The 21,929-nt window shown below is 40.4% G+C and overlaps 1 protein-coding gene across 3 annotated transcripts in view; it reads left to right on the top strand.

The window, feature by feature from the left end:
- The window catches only part of ERCC8 (ERCC excision repair 8, CSA ubiquitin ligase complex subunit), a 59,209-nt gene that overhangs the window by 26,248 nt on the left and 11,032 nt on the right, over positions 1-21,929 (top strand). For all 3 annotated transcript variants that reach the window (XM_084629358.1, XM_084629359.1, XM_084629360.1), the window contains exons 8-10: positions 2,128-2,231; positions 4,523-4,647; positions 11,284-11,481. In XM_084629358.1, coding sequence (XP_084485484.1) covers positions 2,128-2,231; positions 4,523-4,647; positions 11,284-11,481 — 427 coding nt within the window. The remainder of the gene's footprint in view (positions 1-2,127; positions 2,232-4,522; positions 4,648-11,283; positions 11,482-21,929) is intronic.

Genomic DNA, 21,929 nt, shown 5'->3' with positions numbered 1-21,929 from the left:
GGTAATTAGATTCAAAAACATAGAGAACCCCTCTAGGCAAAACCTTAAGTTACAAAAAAGATACACAGACAGAAATAGTTATTCTATTCAGCACAATTCTTTTCTCAGCCATTTAAAGAAATCATAATCTAACACATACCTAGCTAGATTACTTACTAAAAGTTCTAAGACTCCATTCCTGGTCTATCCCCGGTAAAGACCAGCATATAGACAGACACAGACCCTTTGTTTCTCTCCCTCCTCCCAGCTTTTGAAAGTATCTTGTCTCCTCATTGGTCATTTTGGTCAGGTGCCAGCGAGGTTACCTTTAGCTTCTTAACCCTTTACAGGTGAGAGGAGCTTTCCCCTGGCCAGGAGGGATTTCAAAGGGGTTTACCCTTCCCTTTGTATTTATGATACCCCCTTCAAAGCATGCAGCAAGCTATGCCTTTTTAAACAAGCATTTCCTCAGCCCTCGTGTTGTAAGACACCCAGCACAAAGGGAGCCAGTCACCAGCACTTGGTTACTGTAAGCAACAGGTTTAAAGAAGGGGAAAGAAAGCTCTACCTCTTCCTTTTTTTTTTTTTACACCTCTATTAGTGGTGCATGATATATCTCAAATCTTGTAGGCTGTTCAGTGACTACAATGAATACATTTAAATACATATGTTTTCAGGTAGAGATTCTCTCTTAAGATGCATGCAAAGGTTTGAGTCCCAGGGAAGTTACTCAGATTTGCTAACATTCAACCAGTACTGAACCCAGAAGTGAATAACACATTTAACCAGATTCCCTGAGCTTGACATAAAGCATTCAGAGAGACCTCTGCTGGGAAGAGAATTTTCTGTAGCTGGGTACCTGTAGCTCTTGGTGTCTTCACTATTATTCAGTATACCTGCAATCTGTGAAGGTACAGGTGTTTACACTTTGTTAGCTGCCTAATTTTAGCTGAAATAAAAAAAAATTGGAGAAAGCCAAAATTTGGCTAACTTGGGAGTATACTGTTATGGTACAGCTGTGCATTGTCAGGTTGTGAACCTAAGGAAAATACCCACTGCTATGTCTTTTGCTTAATATTACCTTTTAAAAAAACTTGTTTTCCCTGCTGACTACATTGAGATCATGGACAAACTACTCTTGGCTGTGTCCCTCTACTCACTTTGTGTGACTGGACACTATTTTTGAAATTATAGGAATCCAGACAGAGACAGATTGTTGTAAACTTATGACCTGTCTTCAAGAATAGGGAAGATAAAGTCTGAATGAATGAATGAACAATCTATAAGAGCTGCAGAGAGAATTAGTTCCCCCAACATTTTGTATCTTACTCACTCAGGAATGCAGAACATTTTCTTATTGTTAAATTTTGGTGTTCGCCTTCTTTTTCTTTTTTTGCTCTGTGTGTGTGTGTGTGTGTGTATGTGAAATCAAGTAGACTTTGTGTCACCATAAATATGCACTATATAAAGTGGGTACAATTTGGGGTCTCTCCTCCAGAACAAGTGTGTGTGTATTATATTCTCAGATGAAGGCAAAATATGCTGCTGCCTTTATTAATCCAAATCTATTTTTACACAGAAATAGAAATGTGTTGGAAATACTTGGTACCACTGATTCATAAGCAAAATGAAAAGCTGCTGCTTTCAGTTGGTGCACTGCTGCCTTTTCAGCATACATTCAGTGTGCAACGTTAGCAGCAGAAAACAGTAAGGGGAAAAAATAGCAAAGCAAATAACCTATCTTCTTGTTTACAGAATAGGGACACAATTAATCTTTTCCTGCTTTTATGCTGTTATTTTTAATTACATGGGCATATCATTTCTCCAAGGACTAGATAGACTTGTATCTTGTTCCTTAGCATTTTTGCAACCACATTCTATTGTTATTGTACTTACACAATATTATTAACAAGTACAATAATATTGTACTAGTTTTTCAAACATTGTGTAGATGAGCAAGAAGCTCAAAGTCTGCCTTAATGTCCACTCTCTGCATTCTCATTAGCTTGAATGTGATATCACAAGGTGTAAATCAGGGCAGAATGCAGCCCAAAATGGGAACATCTACTGGACCCATGACAGAAAAAGGTGGGGATGTTTGGAGGCAGTTTCTCTAATCAATAAATCCATACAATTTATTTTTCTTAGTGCTGACAGTAGAGTAAAACTCTGGGATGTGAGGAGAGCATCTGGATGTCTGATTACTCTTGATCAGTACAATGGGGAGAAGTCAAAAGCATCTTCTGAAGCAGGTAATAAAGAATATATTTATAAAGGAAATATGATGGTGGTGGTACGCTACATCTTTACCTAGAAGCATTCTTGAATTTCATACCATCACAGTTTTTAATGCAAGAAATGACCATTGTGATCATCTAGTATGATGTCTTGTATAACACAGACATAGAATTTCACCTGGTAACTCCTGCATTAAACCCAGTAACTTGTGGCTGAACTAGAGCATATCTTTTTAAAAGGCATACTGATAAAACCTTGGCTCTGTTTGAAGTCAATGGGAATTTAAAGTTTTCAAATAATGGAGAATTGACCACACCCCTTGATAAGTTGTTCCAGTGGTTAATTACCCTTACTGTTAAACAATGTGTGCATATTTCCAGTTTGTCTGTCTAGCTTCAAGTTCCAGCCACTGGATTTTGTTATGCTTTGGTCTTCTAGAATAACGAGCTCTCTATTATTAGATAGCTTCATCTATAGTAAGCAAGACATATATATGTATTAGGTTAGTTATAAAATTCAAAATTTAATTTTAACTTTGTTTAATGCTAAATTATGCTATTACTTGAATACTAACAAAGGTGGATAGGTCCTGGAATATACTAAATATGCCCTGGTTAAAACATTAACATTATTAACATTTTATACGAATGCAGCTAAACACAATTTCTGCACTTGGGAAGCAAACTAAATTAAAGGAACAGCACTGTACTTTAAAACGTAGTTCAGAAATTAATTTGGATTAATTCTGGATCCAAGTTCCATACACTGGACAAACAAAACCAAACTTTAGATCTCATAAAGCATCTTCTGAAACGAAAGATTTTAAAACGGACAAAGTAAAAGACTGTGTCTAATCCTAATCCTGAAAAGATTAACTCGTGCCTAAATTTAAGCACTGTGAGCAGTCCCATAAATTGGACTAATTACAGTGTGTAAAGTTAATCATGTAGGATCAGAGTTTTATTCAGGAAAATACTGATGGTGGATTTATACATAAAACAACATTGAGTTTGTTTTGTAGGCTGTGGTTTAGCTTTGTGCTGTGTCATGTTCTCTGTTGCATATATGGAATATGAATGTTTGGTTTTGAGAATTAAAAATGTAATTGACACTCAAAGTTATTGAAATGACAACATACTGGGAGAACTAAGAATTTCTTTTTAATTTAGCTTACAACTTTTGGGTCCCATCAAATGGACTTCTGTGTATGTTGTCTTAAAATGGATTAATGAAAGTACAAAGATCGATAACTCAGAGAGGTGCTTTAGAAATGCCAAAGACAGGGGTGGGAAGGGGAATCTGTTCTCTTGGATGACTGTTGTATGTTAGAGTTTTTTAAACACACAATTCCTGTGCTCCCCACTTGATTATTTTTTTCTCTCTGGAAGGACAAATTTTGAAGTGTGTGTATATATAGTTTCATGAGAACTGTTAGGTTTGTGGTGTTTTTAAAATAGGAACTGAGGAACAATTGTCAACAATGGAAGAGGGACATTTGAAATACTAGATCAGAACTGTAAAATAAACTTAGCTCATTAATTTCTTCAACAAATTTTGCAAAGCAGGTAAAGCAGTTTTAACAAACTAAAATGGAAGCTCCAAATTACGAACTTGGGGGAGGGGACTAAGTGTGCAAAAGACTTCTTCACATATGTAAAAAATGTAGATGTAAACAATCTTTGTAGTGGGGTGCTACAGAACAGATCATTATACAAATAGCTTTCACATCATGTTCACAAAGAGCTTATATTTTATGCTGCAAAAGAGAAATATATTCTTATTATAGACGGAGGAAAAGCTGTCTACAGAAACACTAGTAAACCTTTAAAATAGTGTCAGATCCTGCATTATTTCTGCATCCAAAACAACCATTAAAGTCAGTCAATGTTTTGCCAAAGACACAGATTTCAGGATTGGGTCCTTTTTGGAGGTAGTCATCAGCACTTTGCTCTATTTTTGATGTTACTGTAATGTCATCTGAGCATCATGATATCTGCAGAAAGTGGAAAGGGCATTGAAACTTTTGTATGTTTACTCTCATTTTGAATGAAGTACTTTCAAACGCACATAATACATTCACCATATAGAACCTAACATAGAAGGAACTTCATCACTTGGCATCATAATCCAAAGGTTTTACAATATATATTTTATAAGAACCTTTGTTGCTTTCAAATAAACATTTATATATTCTTGAGTGGAAAGTTGTTTGAATATTTAAATAGTGCATTCAGTACTACAGGTGTACAAAATAAAATAATAAATCTTCCCTAAATAACTGAACAGGCTCATATTTTCCTGACAGCAAACACTGCTCATAATGGAAGAGTTAATGGCTTATGCTTTACAAGTGATGGGCTTCATCTTCTGACTATTGGTACAGATGACCGGATGAGACTCTGGAATAGTTCCAGTGGGGAAAACACATTGGTAAGGTTTTTAAAGGACCTTCAGTTGCATTTCTTGGTTACTTTTAAGAGACTAATAGACCAGTGGTCCAGTTATGATACATAATTTATCTTTGGAAGTAAATCTCGTGCTGGACGCTGCTGCGTAATCTCAGTTGATCTATGTATTTTTAATCAAAATAATTTATTTTCTATTATTTTGTCAAGTGAAAATTAGTAACTAAGAGGCCTGCATGGCCCACCATTTGAAAATGAGACTATAAAACCAGTCATTTGTGACAGTAGCTCAAATCCAGGTCAGGCTGGCAGTAACCAGAAAGCACTAACATCTGTTGGCAGCTTGTCTGAAACAAATTTGGTTCTCAGTCTACTTTTCACTGGGTGGGTGTCCATACCACAAACTGAATAAGTATGGAGACTGAATTAATCTCTTGTCAGTAGGTATAGCTCTTTCCAAATAAGTTTGAGATCCGCTGAGAGAAGTAGGCTGCGTCTAGCCCTCTTTATGCAGTCTGTTTTCTACGTGCTCCCTCCCAACCCTTTTAGCCACTGGAGGGCCACTTCTCATTGGTTCCAACCACAGAGGATCCTGAATGGCCTTTTTAGGTAATTCCTGAAGGCCATCTCCACCCCCCTCCAAGCAAAAGGACACCTTCATGCAGATTGCACCAAGGCAGCGGCGTCATCCAGTAGGGACAACTCATGCCTGGTGTCACAGATCACAACAACCTTTCAGTAGGAATACAGATTATATTCCTTCATCTCTCTAGTCTCCCCACCCCCAGTGCTCTCATGCCTGCTTTAAACTGCTGCTGCTGCACCTGCTCCCTAGAGAATATTAGATATACAGTCCCAATGAAAATACAACTCTAGTGATCTAAAATTAAAGTTTCAGAACACTCTAAAAACATTTAATTAAGAGCTTAGATAAGTATAAATGGCAATCCCTACCCAAAAGTACAAACTGAGGGCCAAATCCTGCTCCCATTCAAATAAATGACAAAAAAACTCCTGTCAGTGGGAACAGGATAAGCCCTAACATGAGCGTAAAAATCTGGCAGCATTTTCCTTTTGGCAGGGGTTGATCTTGCTGGGAAGAGATTAGTGGGTTCCTTCTGATGCAAAAAGGCTCAGTACCCCACCTAGATATTCTAAGGGTATGTCTTCACTGCAGCATTAATTCAGCACCAGCATTCATTGATAGGCACCAGATTCTGAGTATCTGGGTTAGCCTGGGTGTGGGCAGCCACACTGCAAAGTCATACCTGAGTTACTGGTGCTACCCCTTCGTGCTACATTTACGCATGTGGGTTGCTGAGACTTCCGGGGGCATATCCCATGCTTCTTTGTGCTACTGTAAGAAGACCTGCTTATGATTCTTTCCCAATGAATTGTGGGAAAACTTTGTCTGTTTTTCAGGGCACATGGTGGGGAATTGCGGGATGGGTGGTTTAGTCTGCATCCTCATTGTAAAATGGGTAATGTTACCAGCCCAAATGAAAGCCTCATTCAAGTTTTAGCCTACAGCCCCATATAAGTGATATAGCCCAGACTGAAAGCACCACTAAACTCAGATGAGAAGGTTTTGTTCATGGATGGGAAGGGGGTGAGGGGCAACACCTGAGTTAAGATCCCAAGTGTTAACTCTGCTGTGAAGACATGCCCCAAAGGGAGGTGGGAGTGGCTCTCCAGAGAGTGGATATAAAGAGAGTGGACTGAGGAGCCCTGGGCGTAGCGATGACTAAGGAGAAGACTTAGAGCTGAAACTTATTTGATAATACTGTCAATATTCCAGAAAGAGGGTGATTTTGGCTTTCGACAGTTCGTAGATTTTGTTATGGAGCAGGTTGAGAGAGGCATTTCCTCACAGCACCCCACAAGAATTACTCTGGAGTTTGAGTAAATATTTATCCCTTTTAAGTTGGCAAGGAGAGTTTGGCCTATAGAACTAGGTTACCATCTTACTGGGAAAGAAATGGGTGGATGCAAAAACAGAGAATATCTAAGTATTTGCTCTCTTGAATAGGGATTTTGATTACAAAAGCAGAAGCAAAGTTTACCACTTCTGCCATTCTTTGTGTGGATCCCACTTACGGCGTGCATGCACGTCATGTGCACAAGATCAGAATTTTTGACCAGCAGTGCCTTTGGGGGCTGCATCTGTGCCCTGCATGATTTCATGCTCTCCCATCTGAGGGAATAAAAGGCAGAGTGGCACTGACCACCTCATTTCCTGCTTCTTCCAAGGCAGAACTTGATGGTGTCCACCTGCTATCCCATAGTGCCCTTTCTTATACACAAGTTTGTAGGTATTAGTACATATTTCCAGTTAGGATTTGCAGCCCTCTTTCTGTGTACATGCATGGGAATGACGAGGTGGGCTGTTGGGTTGTTTCTGCCTTAACCCTTGATTACTGTTGGTGCTGAGGGTCATGCCCCCCTTACCCCGTTGACCTTCCCCGTGGAGCTGGGCTGTGAGCAGGACCACGACTCAGGCTGGGGGGCCATGCAGACAGGGGTAAAGGGGCTGAGGCTGGGGCCGCAGCTGGGGGAGGGACTGAGAGCAGAGCCGTGGTTGGGGGCGGTGGCAGGAACGGAGCTGTCAAGGTTCCTCCCCCACTCTGAACTCTAGGGTACAGATGTGGGGACCTGCATGAAAAACCTCCTAAGCTTATCTTTACCAGCTTAGGTCAAAACTTCCCCAAGATACAAAATATTCCACCCTTTGTCCTTGGATTGGCCACTACCACCACCAAACTAATACTGGTTACTGGGGAAGAGCTGTTTGGACGCGTCTTTCCCCACAAAATACTTTCCAAAACCTTGCACCCCACTTCCTGGACAAGGTTTGGTAAAAAGCCTCACCAATTTGCCTAGGTGACTACAGACCCAGACCCTTGGCTCTTAAGAACAATGAACAATCCTCCCAACACTTGCACCCCCCCTTTCCTGGGAAATGTTGGATAAAAAGCCTCACCAATTTGCATAGGTGACCACAGACCCAAACCCTTGGATCTGAGAACAATGAAAAAGCATTCAGTTTTCTTACAAGAAGACTTTCAATAAAAATAGAAGTAAATAGAAATAAAGAAATCCCCCCTGTAAAATCAGGATGGTAGATACCTTACAGGGTAATTAGATTCAAAAACATAGAGAACCCCTCTAGGCAAAACCTTAAGTTACAAAAAAGATACACAGACAGAAATAGTTATTCTATTCAGCACAGTTCTTTTCTCAGCCATTTAAAGAAATCATAATCTAACACGTACCTAACTAGATTACTTACTAAAAGTTCTAAGACTCCATTCCTGGTCTATCATCTGGTCTAAGACAGAATATAGACAGACACACAGACCCTTTGTTTCTCTCCCTCCTCCCAGCTTTTGAAAGTATCTTGTCTCCTCATTGGTCATTTTGGTCAGGTGCCAGCGAGGTTACCTTTAGCTTCTTAACCCTTTACAGGTGAGAGGAGCTTTCCCCTGGCCAGGAGGGATTTCAAAGGGGTTTACCCTTCCCTTTATATTTATGACAGGAGCCATAGCCGATCTGCGGTGGGGACTGGTAGCCAGCCCGCAGCCAGATGTGGCTCCACTCCCAGCCCCACGTGTGGCTGAGGCTGGGGTCAGGGCCAGGAGTGGAACCACGCCGAGGCTGGGGATTGGGCCAGGACCCAGGGACATGGCTGCGGTCAGGGCCAGAGCAGAGCTGGGGAGGGAGCTGCCCCCCCACTTCCCACAAAGGTCTCTGCCTTAAGGTTAAAGTTCTCAAGTCCTCTCAGTCTCAGCTTATGCAAATGTAGCCAGTCGAACTCCATGGACTACAGAGGAGCACCTTTCATTGTCCCTCTGGTCCCAGCTGCAAGCTACCTGCAAAGGCCCTGCAGCTCCTTTTAATCTGAGCCTGCTGGGCTCGAATGGCTGCTTCCATGCACAAACTGACTTATCTAGCTTCCCCTCGCTCTCAACTTCTGCATTATGGAGCAATGGTAGCTACTTTATTATAGTTAAGAATGTGACCATGTTTTCGTTATTCAAGTTAGATTTCAACTCCCCTCTCATTTCCATGAGTGTGGAAATATTTTTTTTAACCTGAAATTTCTCTGTTGGGGGCTTATTCCTTCACCCACTTACTTCCCTGGTCCTTCTCACATGAACAGAGAGCAACAATACACGAAGTCCAAAGGTGCAAACAATTCAATATTTATTGAGGTGAACTTCCAGCAAGCATGATTCCAGTTTCCTTCCTTAGTGTCCCCCTTCCCAGCTCTGACACCACAGAGCCTTACCTGTGTCCCTGTTCCCATTTCCCCCTTTAGCAAAACATGATTCCAATTTCCCGAGCCCCATCCCTGTTCCCATTCCCCCCAAACACACACACACACACACACACGCACACTTCCTGATTGACTGCAGACTATATAGTAAAACTTGAGTTTTGCTTAGCTATACCTTAACCATTCATTTTACTGAAATTTAACTAACCAATCCTAACATATTGTAACATGATTATTTAACCAGTTATATCCCACCACCTTAAAATTTACACCCAGCAAAATTAATTATACGGCAGACAGAAACAATCACAGAACCAGACAGAGATTATACAGACAATAGGGAAATGGGGACTACAGTGATAGAACAACAAAGAAATGAGGAGTACTTGTGGCACCTTAGAGACTAACAAATTTATTTGAGCATAAGCTTTCGTGAGCTACAGTTCACTTCATCGGATGCAAACCAATGAAGTGAGCTGTAGCTCACGAAAGCTTATGCTCAAATAAATTTGTTAGTCTCTAAGGTGCCACAAGTACTCCTTTTCTTTTTGCGAATACAGACTAACATGGCTGCTACTCTGAAAGAAATGAGGATTTCACATCCTAGCTATTGATAAGTGAGTTCTTGCAAGACAGGATGCTATCAAACTAAGTTTCCTTTTACATCTTCTAAGCACTTCCCTTTCTCTGGAGGCGATAGGCATTATCAGGACAGGATTGTATTCCTAACAGCCCAATAGCACCTTATTTCAATGTGACTAGTTTGAAATGTGAGGATGTGACCCTTCGCTTCCCAGCTTATGGCTGCCTCTGCTGCTTAGCCAAAGATCTTAGCCGAAGCACAGGGCCTCAGATTGTCACAGTAAGAGAAGGACTTTACACCGGCAGACAGTGGTTTTGATTCTTTCTTTTATACCTCTATAACTAGCTAAGTGATAAGAATACACCTAAATTCTTAGAGTATAGGCCTTTACAGACAGGCCTGAATATCTGTATCCTAACATTCTCATATGTGAATTCTGTCCAGAAAAGAACCATTGGGGAAAATGTGGTTAGAGAAGTTATTTTGTGTGTATCTGTGTGTGATTTTTGTTTTGTATTTTTGAGTTACAGGACTATGGAGGAGAGGGGGAAAGTATTTTCACATTTGGAAAAAAAATCAATCTTCTTTATATTGTCATCTGTAGAATAGGTTGGTTCGAGATTCCAGAATTGTATGGCTGTTTTCATTAATGTTTTTTAAGGTTAAGTGAAAATTTTTGATTTAACTATGAAAATATAAATCTCTGAGAGCTCTGTCATATGTTTGATGTCCTTAGAAACTTCTTCATAGTTCTTGCAGAATATATAAACTTCCATGGAATAGTCTGAATCTATTAACTTCATAAGCCACATGGTTCTGGTTCAACAACTTCAGAAGTGTCTACAGACACACTTGGTGGAGCTTTTAATTTCTGGAAGGTAAATAGTTCTGGTTCAAGGAATGTGCAAGCAATTACTTGTAAATTCCACACGGAAAGTAACTGGTTTTGTATCAGAAGGCCTGTGCAGAACTTTTTTTCAGCAGTGATTTTGCAGAGAACTGATTTTACAATTGGCAATGACACCGAAGAGCCTGGATGCATTAATTTAAAATTGCAACATTGGGTTTTAAATCACTAACAAATTATAATGTCAGAGAGAAATCCATTCACTTGACTTATTTTTGAAATATTTGATATATTGCCATCATGAGAGTTAATCAAAAATTTAAACAACTATAAGAAATTCCCAAACAAAAAATAATTGAGATAGTTATGGATAAAAAGACATATACTTGAATGTAAAATAGCCTTACTGAGATGTTGGCCTTTGGAAGAAATTATGTTATGTTTGAAAGCCAGAAAGCCAGATTTAAAGTTCCACAAACTGTCTTAATACTGGCCATTATACCATCCCACGAATGTTCTTACTAGTAACCATCTTCCACTTACCAACCAGAAAATGCCATCAGCATAACTAATCTACCCTTTCATACTTGTGATCTTGGGCCACCTCCTGCCCAACACATATCACCTATCAATCCCAGTTGAAACTCACTCACCTGTTCAGAATGAGAAGAAATGACATCTCTTATACTTCAAATAGAGTACATTGTTTCATATCTTCCACTCAGTACAATTTACCCTATTCATTATGCTGTTTTCATTAACTTTGGAACCCAAAAATAAGGTGTATGCATTTGGGAAGCTCACAGTTGTGTTAAATTCCAAAGTAGCAAGGTGCTTGCATAACCATTGTTTTATTGAGAATTTAACTCTTAATTTTAAATTTGTTTTAATAATTTAATCCACAAGAATTAGCTTTGTATAATACTAGCTAACAGCTTAATCTTGCATCCTACAGGTGAACTATGGGAAAGTCTGTAATGAAAGCAGAAAAGGACTAAAATTCACCATCTCTACTGGCTGTGATCCAGAATTTGCATTTGTACCATATGGTAGCACCATTGCTGTTTATACAGTCTACTCAGGAGAACTGATAACTATGCTTAGGGGACATTATAGTACTGTTGACTGCTGTGTATTTCAGCCTAATTTTCAGGTAAGTGAAGTACTTAAGGGAGTTTAGAATGTTCATAAAATAATGAGTTCATAGATTTTAAGGCCAGAAAGAGATCAACACATCATCTAGTCTGACCTATATAACATAGGCCATAGAATTTCATCCAGATACTCCTATACTGAGTCAAGTAACTTGGGTATGTTAAATCTCGATTTATAAACATCAAGAGAGGGAGAATCTACCTCTCCCCTTAGTAGTTTATTCCACTGGCTATCTAGTTAATCATTCTCTCTGTCCAAAAAAAATTTTTTTCTTTTCTTTTCTTTTTTTGTAATTTTAATTTGTCTGGCTGTAACTTCCAACCATTGGTGCTTGTTCTGCCTTTCTCCAATAGATTAAAGAGCTTTTAGTGCCTTTTATTTTCTCCTTGTGCAGCTATTTTTACAATATAGTTAATTCACCCCTTGATATTTTTTGTTGATTAGCAAACAGATTGCTCCTTAAGTCTCTCTTTTAAAGATATTTTCTCCAGCCCTCAAATAATTTTTCTGGCTCTTCTCTGCACTCTCCAAATTACAACATCCTTTTTAAAATGGGAACAGCAGTACTGGATGCAGTGTTCCAGAATAAATCTCAGTAATGCTGCATACGGAGGTAAAATTACCTCCCTACTTCACTTTATCTAAACAAGAATCACATTAGCCCTCTTCCACAGCATTGCACAGGAAGCTCATGTTCAGTTGTTTGTCCAGTATGATTCCTAAATCCTTTTCAGAGTCACTGTTTTCCAGAATATAGCTTCCCATTCTTGGCCTCTTTGAATATTGGCCCATCTTGAGTACTCTTCCAGTTGTCTTCAGTATTCCAGGATTTACTGAAAATTAACATCAGCAAGCCAGAGATCTCATCCATCAGTTCTTTTAGGGGTCATAGATGGAAGTTATCTGGGCCTGCGGATTTAAAAATATTTATCTGTAGTAGATATTGTTTAACATCCTCCTGAGTTATTAATATACTGGAAAATTAGTTCATCATCCTTATGTGTAATATAAGTACATCATTCTGCTTCTTTCCAAATACAGAACAGAAATATTATTTGAACACTTCAACCTGTGCTGCATCATTATAAACAATTCTACCATCTCCATCTAGTAGTGGTCCTGTGTCATTATTAGGATTTCATTTGTTCCTAATACACTTAAAAATTGCTTGTTGTCCTTAGACCTGCCAGGTATGGATTTTTCTGTGAGGTCTTTAGCTTCCGTCATCAATGTTCTACACCTCCATAACTTTCAATTTTATATTGCTTTCTGTTTATTTCCCCTTTTCAAATATGTTTATGTATATATTATTTTTAATCGTTACCTTCACTTCCTCTCTTAACCAGGATGGGCTTTTAATCATTAAACTTAATTAGCCCTTCGGAACCTCCACATATATATATGACTGGTTGGGATTTGTCCTCTCTTTGGCCATGAATTTCATGATCATGGGTCCCTTGGAAGCCACCAATTTGCTGTCTAGTTATCTATTCATCTTTATCCATCATAAAGAGATCTAAAATAGTTATCTGACACTGCTTTACAATAGCTTCTTTAAGTTGTTGTTATATATACCTACCTTCAAAGAATGGTGTGCCACTTAATTCGTATTTATATATCACTTTGAGATACTGGGAGTAAAGATGCTACAAGTACAATATTATTATTGGCTCAAATTCTGCTTAAGCAAATATCCTATTAACATTGATGGGATGTTAGCCTGATGAAGTATTGAGGACAGCAGGATTTGGCCCATTATTATAACTGAGGGGTTGGATGAAGGCGAATGGAAAAAGGCTAATCTAGTGCCCATCTTTAAAAAAGGGAAGAAGGAGGATCCTGGGAACTACAGGCCAGTCAGCCTCACCTCAGTCCCTGGAAAAATCATGGAGCAGGTCCTCAAGGAATCAATTCTGAAGCACTTGGAGGAGAGAAAAGTGATCAGGAACAGTCAGCATGGATTCACCAAGGGAAAGTCATGCCTGACTAATCTAATTGCCTTCTATGACGAGATAACTGGCTCTGTGGATGAGGGGAAAGCGGTGGACGTGTTGTTCCTTGACTTTAGCAAAGCTTTTGACACGGTCTCCCACAGAATTCTTGCCAGCAAGTTAGTATGGGCTGGATGAATGGACTATAAGGTGGATAGAAATTTGGCTAGATTGTCGGGCTCAACAGGTAGTGATCAATGGCTCCATGTCTAGTTGGCAGCCGGTATCAAGTGGAGTGCCCCAAGGGTCGGTCCTGGGGCCAGTTTTGTTCAATATCTTCATAAATGATCTGGAGGATGGTGTGGATTGCACTCTCAGCAAGTTTGCAGATGACACTAAACTGGGAGGAGAGGTAGATACGCTGGAGGGTAAGGGATAGGATACAGAGGGCCCTAGACAAATTGGAGGATTGGGCCAAAAGAAATGTGATGAGCTTCAACAAGGACAAGTGCAGAGTCCTGCACTTAGGACGGAAGAATCCCATGCACCACTACAGACTAGGGACCGAATGGCTCGGCAGCAGTTCTGCAGAAAAGGACCTAGGGGTTACAGTGGAGGAGAAGCTGGATATGAGTCAACAGTGTGCTCTTGTTGCCAAGAAGGCCAGTGGCATTTTGGGATGTATAAGTAGGGGCATTGCCAGCAGATCAAGGGACGTGATCGTTCCCCTCTATTCAACATTGGTGAGGCCTCATCTGGAGTACTGTGTCCAGTTTTGGGCCCCACACTACAAGAGGGATGTGGGAAAATTGGAAAGAGTCCAGCGGAGGGCAACAAAAATGATTAGGGGACTGGAACACATGACTTATGAGGAGAGGCGGAGAGAACTGGGATTGTTTAATCTGTGGAAGAGAAGAGTGAGGGGGGATTTGATAGCTGCTTTCAACTACCTGAAAGGGGTTCCAAAGAGGATGGCTCTAGACTGTTCTCAGTGGTAGCAGATGACAGAACAAGGAGTAATGGTCTCAAGTTGCAGTGGGGGAGGTTTAGGTTGGATATTAGGAAAAACGTTTTACTAGGAGGGTGGTGAAACACTGGAATGCGTTACCTAGGGTGGTGGTGGAATCTCCTTCCTTAGATATTTTTAAGGTCAGGCTTGCCAAAGCACTGGCTGGAATGATTTAGTTGGGGATTGGTCCTGCTAGATGACCTCTTGAGGTCCCTTCCAACCCTGATATTCTACGATTCTATGATTATTTTGGAGGCTGTGCAGGGGGAAGCCTGGTTGTGAAATCTGCTGTAGGAGTTCAGTGTTTCGCATTTACTGTCTGGTGTTCAGATAATAAACATTGTTTGAGAGTTCCTGACACAGTCAGAAGTAGGGACAATGTCTTGTCTGTAAAGCACCATGCAAACCTAAGGAACAGTATAAATAAGGTTATGAATCTGTCACAGTTTCCATGATTTTATGAGACCTCCATGACGTCTTGAATATTCCAATAATTCAGCCCTGGGCAGTGGGGCTTGGTCTTCAGCTTCAGTCCCAGGCAGCGGGGCTCGGGCTTCAGCTTCGGTTTCAATGAATCTGGGATTTATTATTTATTGCCCACATCCTGTCCATGACTTTTAATAAAAATACCTGTGCCAAAAACGTGGCACCTTAAGTATAAAGTGAGTCACTGATGTGTGAAGAATTGCAACTTCATTCAAAAATTTAGCTGCTTTCTTCCTGAGACCTTGCTTTTTTTGTACAGTAAGTGTCTATTACAACTACTTACAAAGGCAGTTGATGACTTGCCCTGATGTGGCAAGTCAGTAAGTGTACAGAAAAATTAAGATAATTACAAACTAAACAAGGTTTCGTGCTTTGCAGTCTACATATTGTTCTGCTCTTAATTGACTCAGGAGCTCAAATAAGTTTATTTGTTTTGTGTTAATATAATTTTATTTAATGTAAACTCTAGGCTAACTGAAAACCATACAATCCTTGGACAGGAAAGCAAGACAGAATAGTTATAATGTTCACAGTAAATATACTGCAGAAAGAACAAGGAGTACTTGTGGCACCTTAGAGACTAACAAATTTATTTGAACATAAGCTTTCGTGGGCTAAAGCCCACTTCATCAGATGCATGCAGTGGAAAATACAGTAGGAAGGTATGGATATATCTATATATATACACAGAGAGTGTGAAAAAATGGGGGTTGCCATACCAACTCTTAACGAGATCAAACAATTAAGGTGGGCTGTTATCAGCAGGAGAAAAAAAACTTTTGTAGTGATAATCAGGATGGCCCATTCAAACAGTGTGAGTAACAGTAGGGGAGAAATTAGCATGGGGAAATAGTTTTTAGTTAATGTAATGACTCATCCACTCCCAGCGTTTATTCAAGCCTAATTTAATGGTGTCCAATTTGCAGATTAATTCCAGTTCTGCTGTTTCTCATTGGAGTCTGTTCTTGAAGCTTTTTTGTTGAATAATTGCAACTTTTAGGTCTGTAATTGAGTGTCCAGGGAGATTGAAATGTTCTCTGACTGGCTTTTGAATGTTATAATCCTTGATGTCTGATTTGTGTCCATTTATTCTTTTGCGTGGAGATTGTCTGGTTTGGCCAATGTACATGGCAGAGGAGCATTGCTGGCACATGATGGCATATATCACATTGGTAGATGTGCAGGTGTGGCTAATGTGATTAGGTCCTATGATGGTGTGGCTAATGTGATTAGGTCCTATGATGGTGTCCCTCGAATAGATATGTGGACAGAGTTGGCAACGGGCTTTGTTGCAAGGATCGGTTCCTGGGCTAGTTTGTTTGTTGTTTGGTGTGTAGTTACTAGTGAGTATTTGCTTCAGGTTGGGGGCTGTCTGTAAGTGAGGACTGGCCTGTCTCCCAAGATCTGAGAGAGTGAGGGATCGTCCTTCAGGACAGGTTGTAGATCTTTGATGATGCGCTGGAGAGGTTTTAGTTGCAGGCTGAAGGTGACGGCTAGTGGTGTTCTGTTGTTTTCTTTGTTGGGCCTGTGCTGTGGTAGGTGACTTCTGGGTACTCTTCTGGCTCTGTCCATCTGTTTCTTCGCTTCAGCAGGTGGGTACTGTAGTTGTAAGAATGCTTGATAGAGATCTTGTAGGTGTTTGTCTCTGTCTGAGGGGTTGGAGCAAATGCGGTTGTATCGTAGAGCTTGGCTATAGAGAAGGGATTGTGTGGTGTGGTATGGTCTGGATGAAGGCTGGAGGCATGTCGGTAAGTATAGCGGTCAGTAGGTTTCCAGTATAGGGTAGTCTTTATGTGACCGTTGCTTTTCTTTCTCCTGCTGATAATAGCCAACCTTAATCGATTGGTCTCGTTAAGCGTTGGTATGGCAACCCCCATTTTTTCATGTTCTCTGTATATGTGTATATGTATAATATATATCTTCCTACTGTATTTTCCACTGCATGCGTCTGATGAGGTGGGCTTTAGCCCACAAAAGCTTATGCTCAAATAAATTTGTTAATCTCTAAGGTGCCACAAGTACTCCTCGTTCTTTCTCCTGATACAGACTAACACGGCTACCACTCTGAAACCAGTAAATATACTGATGTCCCCATTACACTGCTCAAAGGGAAGACTGGGTTTTTTAAAAAGCTTTAGTGATAATCTGCACTTTGCTATAGACTAAAGTTTTATTTCAAAATTTGTTTTTAAGTATATAATCTGTGAAAACAGTACATGCAAAGCATTCACAGATGTATGCAAATCCTAGTGAGTTAACATTGTTTAAAATCTTTGAATACATAGAGACTGACTTGATCGACAGTCTCCCCTTAAAAATGGTGGGGAACACTTAAATGCACTGTTGGCAAGATTAAAAGATTCCACATTAGTGTCTGTATATCACAGCATATACCTATTAATCATGAAAAACCAAAAAGAAGAAAAATGTTTTGCAGGTGCTTCCAGAGGATTATGGGATCCAGAAGATCTTACAGATGCTTACACACACAACTTTACGTGAATAGTTCCAGTGAGGCCAGTGTGACAACTCGCATTGAGAACTTATTCATGTGCACAAGTGTTTGCATGACTCGGGCCATAGAATGGGTATCAGGTTTTAATCAATTCAGCCTGTACTGGGACTTATTTTAGATATAATATGAAAAGAGAGCCTTTGGAAAGAAGGAGCAGTGACGATCCATTTTAGATACCAATAAATTAACTTGATATTTTGAAGAGTTTATTTTGAAGGTGTCATAGCAGCTCCATAGCTAAGTGTAAAAGCCAATGCTGCTTTAAGCAGAATTTATATTCTGTTCTATCATAGTAAATTTCACTCCAGCTGTTTAAACATGCAGCATTTCTTGTCTTAAATGTGCTTCGTGAAACATTATTAACAAATAATTAACAGTTCAATAACTGTTTGGAGACAGCACCATATATAAACATCCTCCTATGCTATGCATCTATATAAATCGCAGTCTGGAAAATACCAGAATCCTATTAATAAAATGCGAAGAAATTGAAGATGCTTTCGACTGTAAATTCTTCAGGACAGGAACTGTCTGCTCCTCCAGCACAGTGGGGCCCCATTCTTGTTTAGTCCTTAGGCACTACCATAATAAACATGACCAGTAATAATAATGAACATGTTTGATATTTGCCTTCCTAACATGATACAAGTGTCACATTATGTTCCTATTCTTTCTTTTCTCTCCCTGAATAAAATGAGATTTCTCCCACCTCCTTACTGCTCCCATAATTGCACATCTAAGACATAAATGTGCACAAATTATTTCCAGATGGTTAATTTTTTTAAATACATTGTTATTAGTAAACAAGATGAATATCAGAACCCCAAGTGGCCATCTGCATAATTGAGATTTTGTCTCTATGGGGAGGGGGAGCTTAACCCACAGCTTTTTGATGCATGTCAGGTAACACGCATTACATAAACTGTACTAATAGCATGCATGTGGGATGGTGTGCCTTCTTTCATCGCACATCATTGTATACGCACAATGGCTTACTGCATCCTAAGGGCATGGCATTCTTGCAGGGTATTCAATGGTTCTTTGCTTTGCTGCTGAGCAGTGTGCATTCTGAAATTTTTCTTCCTGTGCATTATGGGATGCATAGCAAAAGCCAGGCAAGTTCAAATGTTTAAAAAATTCCCATTTTTTCCTCTTACTTTTCCACTTTCCTATACTTAATTTTTGGCTGGGCTAGTGCCATTTTCCGATTTTTGTCAGCCAGTAGGGCCCCAACAATGCTCCATGCTGCCATGCTGGCAACAGTGAATGAACAAAAGCTGCTTCGGCTGTATTTCAGCATTCAAAGCCGGATTAATTCAGTTATGGACTTTGCCCACCATACCACCAATCAGATGATGCAGCAGCAGCTGCTCCTCTAACAGCAGCCGAGGAAGCAGTGCGAGGAAGAAAAGGAAGACACCAACAATTGATAGTACAGGACCGGTTCTTGGAGCAGCTTCACCCTGTGCCATGCTGTTTCTGGGCTTGGATTGGTTGGAAAGGTGGTTGTGCAGACCTGGGATGACAAGCAGTGGTGAGAAAATTTCCTGATGGGGAAGGCAACCTGTTTGGAGAAATGTGCTGAGCTGTGGGGAGCTGCAGCGGCAGCATACCATCATGTGGTGACACCCATTTGTGGACAAGTGGGTTACCACTGCCATCTAGAAACCGGCCACCCCTGAATGCTGCCAGTCCGTATCTAACCAGTTCAGCATGGGGATATCGGCTGTTGTCATGCAGGCATGTGATACCATGGGAAAGGTGCTGTTGCACCAATTTAGAAAGCTTGGTGTAATGCTCAGGAGATCATTGGTGGTTTTGCATACGTGAGCTTCCCAAATTGTATTGAGGCAATTGATGGTACCCATGTGCCTATTATTTCTCCTCACACAAACACCCCCACCCCCACACTGCTTCCCAGATCAGGGATCAGAATTTATAAACAGAAAGGGGTATTTCTCCATACATGACAGGTTTACAGAAATAAAAGCAGGATGGTCTGGAAGGGCTCATAATGCTAGGATCTTTCAGAATTCAGGTGCTTACCTTAGTGGAGAAAGGAACGTTTGCCCCTAGGAGCACTGTGGACATTAACGGAGTTGGCGTTGCTCTGGTTATCCTGAGAGACCCAGGTTATCCTCTGCTTCCTTGATCATTCATGGGCTGCGTGGACAGAAGGAACAAACTGTTTAACTACTGCCTCAGTAGGTGCAGAATAGTAGAGGAGTGTGTATTTGAAAGGAAGGTGATGCTGTTCGTGGAATAGGTTGGAAGCGGCAGAAAAAAACATGCCAACGCTGGTAGCAATATGTTTATATTTTGCACAGTATTTTTGAGAGTACAGGAGAAAGCCTTAATTGTAAGTGGGAGACTTGGGCATAGCATCTTGCTCAGTGGTTTAAGCAACCAGCAAGGCATCCAATATAAAATGGAAACAGCCAGGGTAGTTCTGTCAAGGATGCATAATTCTTAATTTTGAGTCTCAGGCCTGTGGGGGTAGTATGGACTAAGAGCAGCTCTGTGTTTTATGGACAGAGGAGATGCAACGTTGTGGCCATTCTATTTTTACCTTGTGTTTTTGCTTAGATACTTTGTAAAACCTTATGTATTATATAAAATGTAATGCTTTTCTGTGTAAAATGCCTTGTTGACTCCTTATGAATGAAGTTTTTAACGTTTTTGTTATTAATGATATATTATGTAACAAACAAAAATAAACCTTTAAATGAAACAATAATGAAACATTTTAAATTATGTAACAATAACAATCTATTGTCCAAGGACTTTTAATTAAACTTTTAATTAAAACAATAGTGAAACAAAATACCAAAGTGCAACAGTGCAGTTCTGGGCACAACACAAGGGGTTGGGAGGCTTAAAGTCATCGGTGAATATACATTTTCATCTCTCTCTTCTTGTTTGTGAGCCTTCCAATATTTAGTGGTGAGGTTCAAAGGTATCAGGAGTGCTACAGGGCTCAGAAGAGCTGGAATCCCAGGTGCAGCTGTTCAGTGCCCTATGAAGGGATTGGCCTCTGGGAGCACTTCTGCGGGTGCACAGTGGGGTAATATTGTTGTTCCCAGAAATCTGTATTGTCTAGGGGCTGCATAACATGGCTGGGTGTGAGGATAGCAGGCAGTGCAGACTGTATACCAACAGCAATATGCACTTCGGCAGGGCATTTTGGCTTTGTATTGCCTCTGCATCTCCCTGTCTTTTTTGGAGCTGTATTTTGTCATGGCAGGGCTGTTGCTGGCAACTGCCATGCTGTCCTTGGCCACTCCCACAATCTCTTTCTAGTGCTCCCTGTCTGTCTTTCTCTCCATCCTCAAATACTGTCTGCACCTCTCTGCTATTTTGGGGGGCAGGGGAGTGTTTTGTTTGGCATTTTTGTGGTACTGGGAGGAACCGTGGAATGAGGTCCAACACTTCATCACATGTTTTCTGATTTTTTTTCTCCCTTAGGTTAGCCAAATACTCAGCCGTTCATAAAGTACCTGTCTTTGAGGGGTCTGGCCAGCGTGGGTGCCGTAGTTGTGGGAGTATTAATAAAAATCACAGTTGGTTATTCATATTCCAGAGAGGCTGTGACAGCATTTTTTTAATAAGCATTTCTGACTTCACCTCCCTGAGATTCTTCCCAGTTTTGAGGGTACCTCAGAGATAAGCAGAGTGTGCATTGGCATTTTTGTCTGTGCAGTATATGCTATTTGGCTTTGCTATTGTGCCTTGGAGTCTGGTGTTTTTAAGAACTATGTTCCTGGTTGTGTGGTAGGGGAGGGGAATTATGGAGGTGTCTGTATGGTGTCAGAGGGCTTAGTAGGGGGCATCTGGGAGCAAACTAGATAGTAAACCCCCATACACCAGTTTTAGGTTGTCCTGACTCTGGATAATGTTACACAGAGACAGGTGATTGGCAGGCAGAAAATGGCTTTATTCAAAAAGGGAAAGGGCAGGCCAGAAAGATACACTGTGAAGTTATTTACCAAGATGGTCTCCCCAGAAGTGCTACAGGAGTGGGAGTTGTGAGCTATAAAGGGGAAGGATTATGCAGCTATTCCTTACTTTGTGTTTATCAACACGGAATTTCATCTGCCATTTTGTTGCTCAGTTACCCAGTTTAGGGAGACCCCTTTGTAACTCTTTGCAGTCAGCTTTGGACTTAACTACCTTGAATAATTTAGTATTGTCAGCAAAATTTGCCAACTCATTGTTTACCCCTCTTTTCCAAATCATTTATGAATATGTTGAACAGCTCTGGTCCTAATAGATTGGTACGGAATGATTTCATTTTACAAAAGCTGTATTGACTCTTCCCCAACTTATCATGTTCATCTGTGTTTCCTATAGTTTCAGCCAGTTTGCCTGATACTGAAGGTAGGCTTACCGGCCTGTAATTGCCAGGATCCCATTTGGAGGCTCTTTTAAACATCAGTGTTACGGTAGCTCTCCTCCAATCATCTGGTACAGAGGCTGATTTAAGCAATAGGTTATATACCACAGTT

The sequence above is a fragment of the Lepidochelys olivacea genome, assembly GCF_965140295.1.
Source record: "Lepidochelys olivacea isolate rLepOli2 genome assembly, chromosome: 5".
Lineage (NCBI taxonomy): Eukaryota > Metazoa > Chordata > Testudines > Cheloniidae > Lepidochelys > Lepidochelys olivacea.
This window is presented reverse-complemented; position numbering and strand designations above follow the sequence as displayed.